This window comes from Carassius carassius, chromosome 10, assembly GCF_963082965.1.
Source record: "Carassius carassius chromosome 10, fCarCar2.1, whole genome shotgun sequence".
NCBI lineage: Eukaryota > Metazoa > Chordata > Actinopteri > Cypriniformes > Cyprinidae > Carassius > Carassius carassius.
The window spans coordinates 3,498,617-3,509,154 of NC_081764.1; the positions used below are offsets into that span (position 1 = coordinate 3,498,617).

The 10,538-nt window shown below is 35.9% G+C and overlaps 2 protein-coding genes and 1 pseudogene across 2 annotated transcripts; all 3 read right to left on the reverse strand.

Moving 5' to 3' along the window:
- Nucleotides 1–1,984: 1,984 nt before the first annotated feature.
- On the reverse strand, nt 1,985–2,923 carry LOC132151228 (odorant receptor 131-2-like). Its single transcript, XM_059559339.1, has one exon. The coding sequence runs from the start codon at nt 2,918–2,920 to the stop codon at nt 1,985–1,987; it is 936 nt and encodes a 311-aa protein (XP_059415322.1). The 5' UTR covers nt 2,921–2,923.
- Nucleotides 2,924–5,942: 3,019 nt separating this feature from the next.
- Nucleotides 5,943–6,808, reverse strand: LOC132152269 (odorant receptor 131-2-like; annotated as a pseudogene).
- Nucleotides 6,809–7,853: 1,045 nt separating this feature from the next.
- On the reverse strand, nt 7,854–9,601 carry LOC132152270 (odorant receptor 131-2-like). The gene is made up of 2 exons (XM_059561079.1): nt 9,365–9,601; nt 7,854–8,573 (listed from the first exon to the last, which is right to left on the reverse strand). The coding sequence occupies exons 1-2, from the start codon at nt 9,599–9,601 to the stop codon at nt 7,854–7,856; spliced, it is 957 nt and encodes a 318-aa protein (XP_059417062.1).
- Nucleotides 9,602–10,538: the final 937 nt, after the last annotated feature.

Below are 10,538 nucleotides of genomic sequence, written 5' to 3' on the forward strand. Positions count from 1 at the left end.
GTCCACTGATGTGAGATCAGCTGTACATGGGCCCCCACCAGTTGCAGCCACGCTCTGGCGGTGGGAGGACAGTTTTCTCTTTGCCTCCACCTTGAATGAATGAGAATCTTTATTTCACATATTTTGCATACTGTAAGCACATGTAAATAAAACTTTTTGAAAATCAATATTGCTATTTATATAGGTATATAGCCTAATAAAACACAAATGTAATATGTTGGTAAAAAAAAAATTTGTATACCTTCAGGTCGGACCATTTTTTCTTTAATTCTGCAACTGTCCGTTCTGTCCCACTGACACAATTGACGGCAGAAGCAATACTTTGCCACTCGCACTGCTTCTTTTTATTAGTGACCCCACTGCTGTGGCCACCAAATAACACAGTTTTCCGAGCCTCCACCTCCCCTACAAGTGTTTCAATCTCAGTATCTGAGAAATTACGTTTTTTTCCTCTTTTCTCACCTGTCGCCATTATTAAAATTAGGCTAACAGAAATGCACGTTTTCACTTTCTTGGATTAATTAATTGGCGGGTCGCATGCCAGTTTTCCAGGTATATATGGGATTCCACTCTCATTTACATGCTGATCAGCAATCATGAGGTGATTTGCATTGACTATTTATGGTTAAAAATGGGCGTGTACAGGGCGGGATATGAGGCTGGTTCACGTACGCACATCTGCGGGTGATCTGTGATTTATAAAGGGAACATTGCTTACAGGTGTGCGTACGCACGGTTTTATAAATCGGAATATTTTTTGGCGTACGCCATTTTTGGCTTTTGGGCGCACGTAAACTTTTAGTAAAGATCCTACGCATAGTTTTATAAATGAGACCCCTGGTCTTAACAAAAATACTTGAACAAAAATACAAAAAGTACAGAATTACAAAAAGTAACGTTTGTCCGTTACATAGGTAATGGAGCCCTTTATACATTGTCATGTATCTTTAGAAATAAATAATGGACAAATGGAGTCTTTGAATGCCTCAGATGTAAAGTTATTCGCTGTCAAAGTGACGCCAAAATGAATGCAAAGTCAGTGGGATGCTAACGCAAGTGAAGTTCTGCTACAAGATGGCAGCTCGCAGCTGACTTCAACTTCCGGTCGACTTCCTTGCCACCTGGCAGCTACATAGCAGGTGCGGTTCTTCTTCATTATGCATTTTGTCATAATCACGTAAGGTCGTAAGAAAAATGTTTTGTAGTATTTTTATAGTAAGACTTTTGATAATAGTGGGGTAAATGTATACTGGGATTGAAGCAATGTGGTTTGGTAAACCTTGAAATACCAGAACATATGAATAATGAGGATTTTGTGTCATACCTGGCCGATGTGAAGGGCTCGTTTCGTAAGAACAATAGAAACATGAATGGGGCAGTGCTGAGCCAAAAATTAGATAATAGTCATCAGGAGTGCTTACAGGGGTCATAAATCGATTTTATTACCCTTTTAATAAATAAATAAATTTATGCATTTAGCAGACGCTTTTATCCAAAGCGACTTACAGTGTATTCAGGCTAATATTTTTTACTTCGCATGTGTTCCCTGGGAATCAAACCAACCTTGCACTGCTAATGCAATGCTCTACCACTTGAGCTACAGGAACACTTTATTAAAAAGTGTTATACGAACACTTTTATTAGCCTTCTCTAAAAACACAGATGACATGGTCTTAAAAAATGTTTCATAAAATTCACAGTTTGTTGTCAAAAATGTTGTTAATATTTTTATTTTTGTTTTCATGTTTGAGCTTTTATATCTTTATTATCATAACAGTCTGAGTAATTCTGGTTCATGAACAGTAAACTTTGAAGTGTCAGCTTTGTGAACATATGTTGTTTATGTATCTTGTAAGAAAGACTGATGAGCAACAACCTTTTTATTTTGGGTATTTCATTTGTGTGTCCATGCCGAAATTGGGGAGTGACAGGTAAGGGCTGACAGTAATTACTAATAATTCTTGTCTGATGATGCATTTTTAGCTCACTGCTTGATTGATTCAACTTTCATATTTAATAATCTACATGAAAGAAGTGCTTTTACATATTTCAAAAATGTTTTATCTCGAACACCGTAAATAAGGGGGCTAAGCAGTCGTGGTAATAAGTTTGTAAGAAGATAATTGAAAAAGTTGATATTTGACCGTAGTGTAGGAACAACATGGGCATAAATCTTGTCTATTACAGGAGTAATATTGGACATCATAGACAGCAGAAGCTGTATTCCATGTAACAAGATGGTGCTTTGGGCCTTATTTGCTGAAGATTTCTCAGTGGAGGCCCTTCTGGCCACAATCAGCACACGACAATATGTGAATACAAGAATTACCCACACAACAGATGTATAAATCCCATGTGTAATTTTGCTCTGTTCTTCATGGTACGGTGTGTTATAAACATTAGTTGAACTACAGAGACCACTTGTTGTAAAAACAGATAAAGGGCGAACTACTAAAAGGAGAATCAAGTCAGCCAGTACAGGTAAAACTCCAACACCCCAAATCAGAGAGATGAGGATATATGTTCTGCGCACTGTGCAGATCTGATGGTGATGCAGTGGTTTGCAGATGGCAATGTAACGCTCAATGGCCATACCGGCCAAAGTCAGAGGAGTGTTCTTATGAGTAGTTGAGGATATTATTAGAAGTGAAACACAGAACGGGAGAGGAACCTTTGGCCATGCATGAGTCATCACAATAAGACTTACACTGAAAAAAACCAAGAGTATATCATTGATAACCATGTGAATATACAATATATATCTTGGATCATTGTAGAAAACTGAACTCTTGAAGAATGTGAAAACAAAAATTCCATTGACGCAGTTTACCATGATACCAAGAAGAACAGTGGTGAAAATTTTTGCAAAAGCTTCTGCATATCTGTCTGCTGTGGTGTACTGAAACATTGTAGAATTCATTGCCCTTTTTCATTACCGGTATCTGTGACTCCTAAATAGAAACACAGAGTATGTAAGAGTGATAAGTTTTTAGCAACACATGAATTCCAAAATACAGCATTACAAAAACCTTTTGTAGTGCTTACCTTCTCAAATTGTGTAGTCGATTGATTTGCCTCCAGATTTAAAAATGAACAGGTTTAAATACTTCAGATGAGGAAGAGGAGACAGCACGTGGGGAGGGAGAAAGGGAGGCAGGATGCTCCAAGTATGATTACAGGCTGGTAATAGATGGACATAAAATTATTAAACAAACAATTTATTTAAAATATGCAAAAGCTCATGAATGATACTTAAAATGCGCCTTCGTTTTGCAGTGGTGCTAACAAACCTCAGTGCTCAAGGGGGCGATAGAGTCACCTTTAATTGTCTGTAACATTAAACCAGGGGCCTCTTTTATGAATTATCAATTAATCCAAGATCATTTGTCAGATGTGCATATGTGTGGTTCAATTGTGCATACATCTCTTTCTTACATATGTGAAATCTATAAATAATTAGTGATGGGACAATTGATACGAGGCTCGACGCTCTGACGCATTTTTCAAAGCACTATTGTATGACACACTGTGCCAATGCTTGAAGTGACAATAGCATGTGATTGATGATGTTTGAATCTTCGAATGTCATGCAGTACCATGACAGCTGGTTTGAAAAAGTGTTTGACTTTACATTGACTTGGTTGTGTGTGTGTGTGTGTGTGTGGTACACTTGGGATTCAGTAGAATAGATTAGAATAACCTCAACACCAGACAGAAACTGAATGCACATCACATGCACCTCATTTTATCATGTCCTATAGCTGGGGTCTCAGAGACCCCGAACAGCTCAACTAAAATTCTACTCTAAATTCTACTACTCACGTCACTTATTAATTATAATCACACACTTGTATATTTTAAATTATTGATCAATATGAGAGTCCGTTGACTGGACTACGCATGACAAGAGTTTGCACAGATTGAAAACTTTTCAAACCATCCTCTGGGTTAATGCTAGATGGCATACATCAAAAACTACTGGGTTATTGTTGTACAACACACTGTACAACAATAATTACTATTTTTGTGTTATTGTAAAGGTTAGGTTTAGGGTTGGGGTAGGTGTAGATTAAAATAATAATAATAATTATATATATCTATATATATATATTACATACAAGAACAGGTTGACTTTCGATTTTGCGATCACACACAGATCAGATATTTGTCTTTATTTATGACCTGAGATCAGTCAAACTGTTGCCATGGTTTGATTTCCCCAAGTGGGTTAAAGGTTTGAAATATTCCATAAAAATTACATTTGACTTAAATGCGTGTATTGAAACATTTTGCATTCTACCTATGATAAAACTTTTAGTGGCTTTTATGTTAAGTCTCCCCTCTTGGTGGAATGCAACAAACAAATAATTACAAATAATTTTAACTGTTAAAAATGAGTTTTTATTTAAAACTGCAACCACGGTCATATATTTATGTATTAATGTTACTAATTAATGTAACTTTAGTTAAATAAACAAGTAATATTAACTGACTTACATTTTAGACACATTATGAATTAAGCAAAGCCACAGCAGAGCAATCGCGCATCTCTGAGCAGCACGCAACAGTCTTTCGTTCCTAAATGAGTCATCATTTTTGAACAAGTCAATGATTCAGTGAGCCATTTATAAAAACAGTTACTTGCTTCAATTCCTGAACATTTCCTATTTGTATGTCAAAAAAGTAAAACATTACTCTAATAACATTACTTATGCATTTGCAATTTTGAGTAAATTAATTTATGGAACCTATCTTCATTAAACAGTCTGAGTAAATACATCTAAATGGCACAGTTTCTGTGTTTCCTCTGCAGTGGACAGATGGAGTTTATTGATACTGATTTCATTCGAATAGTAACAACCATATAGTGTCTTATTATTCTAACTTAAATGTATTGATCAAATGTAATAATTCAATGTAAATGGAGACGTACATTTAATCAGTTTAGTTTGTAGTTCATAAAATATTGTAGTTCATAAAGTTAAAATATGTAACAGCAATAAATGTAAAAAATATAAAATATATAAATTCAAATATAAAAAAATAAGCTGATTAAAGTAATACCAGATAAAGCACTGATGAGACTGCTTCAGAATAAATTACATTTGTGTCAAAAAAACAAACAACAAAAACTTTGCCGTAATATTATAACATTAATCTAAATATGTTAATCTAATAGTCCACATGACACTATGGGAAATGTAGTGTCATCAAAATGACCTGTGAATTTGTGGTGGACAATGACATCAGCCAGAGTCATTTAAAGCACAAAACAATTTGTTCGGCTCTTCACTGCCCTTTCTTTGTCCTTGTCTCTAGGTACAAGAAAGTACAGCTTGATGAACTAAAATTAAAACCTTAAAAACATTTTTGTTACTTGAAATAAAATATTTAAATATTATTAGAAATTATAATTTATACATTATTTAATTTTCTCATTCAGTGTCTTTAAATTTCTTTTATATACGTCAAACACATACACTCAAAGCACACACACATTCATCAGAAAGAAGGAGGCCCAAATATCTTTCTTGCATACCCCCCTTAAAACTGTTCATAGCTTCCCTGGGTTAGAGTTAAACTCTTCAGGACAGTAGCCCACCAGGACCATAGTTGCCTATTTTTAACTACAAACAGACACTTATGTTTTGAATTTTATATTTTATATACATACCCAACCTGCAAAAACATAAAGGTTATCTAGACTAAAAAAAATATTTCAGATCTTCATTCCGCACATCAAGAGTGAAAGAAGCCAGTTAACAAATATCACATATATACATTCACACTGAATCAAATGCCGATCAATTCAAGTAAGCTTAATGTGAATATAAAACATATTGTGTTCATAGATTAGTTCACTCTTATTATCTTTTTGCAACAAAAATACACTTTCACACACTCAGCAAATTGTTTATCTCATAACCCATAGATCAGTGGGCTTAGTAACCTTGGTAGAATATTTGAAAACAAAAACAGAATAAACAGAATGGTTGATCGACTCCAAGGAAAAAGATCTACAAGCACTGTACTGAGGAGTGGGGTGATGTAGGACATCATACACAGTAAAAGCTGACATCCGTGCAGCAGTATCGTGTTCCGGCCCTTTCTAGCAGACACTCGATCTGTACTCGCAGCGTTTGCTGCAGAAAGAACCTTGAAGTAGGTGACGATCAGCGTAATCCACACAAATAACAAATACACAACATTTGACACAGTATCATTGACTACGTGTTGCCAGGTGTTGTGAATGATCACCATGTGACATAAAATAGCAGTAGAGAAAAAGCTTTCTGTACGAGTTGATAATGTAATGAATATATCACTGAAAGCTGGCACTGCTGACAGAGTCCATATGAACCAGATGAGCATGAATGTCCTGCGAACTGTACTGAACTGTGCGATGTAGTGGCTTGCAAATGGCGATGTAACGCTCTATGGCCATGCAGGCCAGATTCAGTGGAGAGTTCTTGGTGACTATAATGGTAACAAATAACACAACACAACAAACTGAGAGACTGAAGGGACCCACAACATATATTGTGACTTGTAAGCCCAAGGAAATGGACAGCATTATCGTGTCATTGATTACCAAATGGGTGTATAAAATGTATCTTGGGTCACTATAGAAAATAGTATTTTTGAAGAAGACAAGCACAAATGTCCCATTGATATGGTTGATGATTAGGCCGAAGACTACAGTACACTAATGAAGTTCTTGATGAAGGAGTCATAAAACTGATCTTTCTGAATGGTGCTGTTCATTATGATCCTGTGACCTGCAACAGCTGAGGAATTCCAGTGGATAAATCACAGATTTAGATAAGTACACTATCATTGGAATAATATGTTGTGGTGTCTCAGCACTCAATGTCAGTATTTCAGTTATCAGTATAACGTTACACAAGCTCACTTAAAGTACTGTATACAATACATTAGCATTATAAAAACAACAACAATATTAATTAGATAATGCTGAAGAGAAAAGACATTCACATGCTCCACATATTTCATGACTCTTAATTCATAAACTGACCTGCCGTATTCTTATGGCCTCTGACCTCAAAGAAATGCATTATAGCCTCTACTGTATTTATCCCTACGATTATGCAATGGGCAAACTGAACAACTGAGGATTTGTGCTGAATTAATGAGCTCCTTTAAAATGACGCAAGCTTGATCAAGGTTTACATGACCGCGATGCTTTTTTTTTTTCTTTAGGGCAGTTTAAATTACAAAGTCCTGCAAAGTGGCCTGATAGACTGCATCTAAAACTATTCCAAACGGTAAATACGGTTTTAATAGGCTGTATAGTATGGTTCAGAAACTACATGGAATATCTGTACTTTTAAAATCCATGTAACAATGCAGGGCTTTTTTATTTCCAGTTATAGCAACTAAAAACTTTGCTCATACACATACATTTTAAATTAAAATTTTAACTTTTTTTAAACAAATTTAACTACCCTATCTTATATATTATTATAAAATCTTTATATACAGTTTTGATAGTGTTTATCAATTTAGCAATGTCAATGTCAATGTCAATGTCACCTTTATTTATATAGCGCTTTAAACAAAATACATTGCGTCAAAGCAACTGAACAACATTCATTAGGAAAACAGTGTCAATAATGCAAAAATTGCTCGTGAATGTGAAGGGCTTCTTTTCAAGCAGGTCTTTCATTTTTAAATACACAATTATATTTTGTTCTTGTGAATCATATTCAAACAATTTCTTCAAATGTCCTGTTGCCTGTTAAAATGAAATTTTCGATTTCTGAAACATTTCTCTACTCCAGAAATCAGAGTCACCTATAAATCCTACATGTGGAATAGAAATGAACTAAACATCATCCAGGCTTTTGAGAGAACTGGCTGGCTGGTTTTAGTTTGTGTGCTTTAGAGACAAAGCATCTGAGCCAATACTTACGAAACTTCTCATCCCTGAATCCATAAATCATAGGACTGAGAAATCGTGGGATAATGTAGACCAGGAGAAAATTTACATAACGGATCTCTAGGCCGTACATTGGGAACAGTTGTATAAGCGGAGCCTGCATGGACGGCACAACAAACGCCAGCATGCACAGCAGCAGCTGAACCCCGTGGAGTAACACTGTATTACGGGCCTTCTTGGCTGACACCAGGTCAGTGGAGGCTGCACGGGCTGTCAGCATGATCTTACAGTATGTATAAAGCAAAGTCAAGAAAACAAAAGAGAAATACACACTATCAAACACACAGTTCTTGTAATAAATCGAGTGGTCTTGGAATAGGAGTGAGTGATCGCAGAAAATGGATGAGTGGAAGAACATTGGTGGTTCTTTGGCCACGGTGATGAAAAGATCAGTAATGGGAGGGGTGAGGCTCAGGAGGAATATGACTCCGATCATCCACATGGTCCGTGTGACAGTGCAGATGTGGCTGTAATGGAGGGGGAAGCAGATGGAGGTGTAGCACTCCAGGGCCATGCCGGCCAGGATGAGCGGGGTGGAGCGTGTGGTCGTCACAGCGGTCATGATCAATGGACAGCAGGCGGATACCAGAATCTTTGAGAAGGCATAACTCACCTAGAGCAGGAAGAAAAGAACACAAATGACATGCACAATGGAAATGACATGGTTTCATTATACAATCATTGTGCTTAAACATAATAAAGTCAAGTTTAGCATTTTTGTGGTATGAATACTAAATACTAAAATACTAAAAACAAAATATAATAGTAACAAAATCAAAGAGATATTAATTAACAAGGTTTTTTTAGTTTTTTTTTTTAAATTGGGGAGTGACAGTAATGAAATTTACTACAAGAGATTTCTATTTCAGATAATGCTGATCTTTTGAACTTTCTACTCATAAACGATTTATTACAAAAATATAAAGCAGCTCAACTGATTTTTAACATGATGGAAACAGTTTTACTTAACACTAATCTAAAAATAAAAAAGTAAAAATAAAAACATTTAAAGTTAAGTTTTCCGTTTTGGTGGTATGAAAATTGTTGCAACAAATGATTCAACTTTCTACTTTTTTTCTGAGGGGGGGGGGGGGCTAATAATAAGATAATAATTAGAAAGGAGCAGCAGATCAGCATATTAGAAAGAGGTCTGAAGGAAACTGAAGAGTGGATTAATGATGCTGAAAATTCAACTTTGCATCATAGTAATAAATGTATTTTAAGATATAATCAAACAGAAAACAATTATTTTATATAGTATGTCACAATATTACTTAGTTTTACTTGAAATATTTAAAATAAATGCTATATTCTTGATATTTTGTATCGCATGCAATTGTGTTCACGCATTTCTAGGTGTTCTTTTAAATAATTTTTGGCCCTGTATTTCATCTCAATACTAACCACATACAGGGCGGTGACCAGTGTCAGTTGTACGCCATCATTAATGACCATGCAGATAAACATGATATAACGTGGATCTTCATAGAAGAAACTGTGCTTGCGGAAAGTGGACACCATACTGCAGTTAAGGATACTGAGTGCCAGCCACACAAGCATGGCCACAATGTTTTTAGTGAGAGCAGCGCTGAAGCTGTCCCGTGGTATGGCATTCAGAAGGATCAAAGTGCTGGAGTTCATGTTCTCAACCTTAGATGATAAAGCACACATTATAGACACTGTGTACACAACTACACACAATACAGTAATAGGCTACACATTTTTGCATTGTACCATTCATCTTTTACTCTGTAAAGCTTACTGCAGTCAAAGGCATGTAATAAAGCATGATAATGATTTGTTATAGAGCAGTATGGTTATTAAAGCAAGTATATAATACCTACTTGCATATGCATCAAGAAACACTTTTTCTATTGCTAGAGCAATCTTGTAAGGCACAGTATGTCTCAGCGTAATGTTATTTTCCATTTTGCTTCATTTAAGATATCTTACTAGATTTTAGAGATGTGTTTAGTCAGATTCAATCTTACCTAAAATGCCTCCCGCCCTGTTTGAAAGTCCAGGCCTGCAGTAAATCTTATAGCGTATGGGTGTGATATAGATATAGATCAGGGCAGCTGATTGGAAGATGCACAGAAAACTCTTCAGGGGTTTGGCATTAGCACAAACCCCTGTTTTTCCCAGGGACGAAAAGATGTAAACAGAGGAGCAAACTAACACCAACACATTTTCACTCACTCCCAACTCATCACCCTTTAATGTTACTTTTCGACATGCAGGGTATTCCATCGCTTTCAGTTGTTTGCCTTATGCGTCAGATCAAGACACATTTAATGGTTTGCATGCCTTTGTAAAAATAGAAATAATTTTACATTAATACATTCCTAGACATTTTGGAGCACCTAAACACACCCCTACCCTAAACCTACCACTTCTGAAAAATATAAAACAAGTAGGCTAACTTAACAAATAAAAGTACTGTCACAGGTGTTACAGGTGAGGTAGTGCTAAACGTAAAATAAAGTGCGAGATGAGGATCTGGAACAAAATAAGGAGTTTACTGATGAGGACAAGGGAGAACTAAACAGACCAGGTATTTAAACACACAGGTGATGAG

What these genes read in the sequence shown, in the direction of transcription:
- LOC132152270 (XM_059561079.1), bottom strand. Translation starts at nt 9,601, where the DNA reads ATGAACTCCAGCACTTTGATCCTTCTGAATGCCATACCACGGGACAGC. An exon ending in TGGTCACCGCCCTGTATGTG is followed by an intron (nt 8,574 to 9,364) that starts GTTAGTATTGAG and finishes TTCCTGCTCTAG; the next exon opens with GTGAGTTATGCCTTCTCAAA.
- LOC132151228 (XM_059559339.1), bottom strand. Translation starts at nt 2,920, where the DNA reads ATGAATTCTACAATGTTTCAGTACACCACAGCAGACAGATATGCAGAA.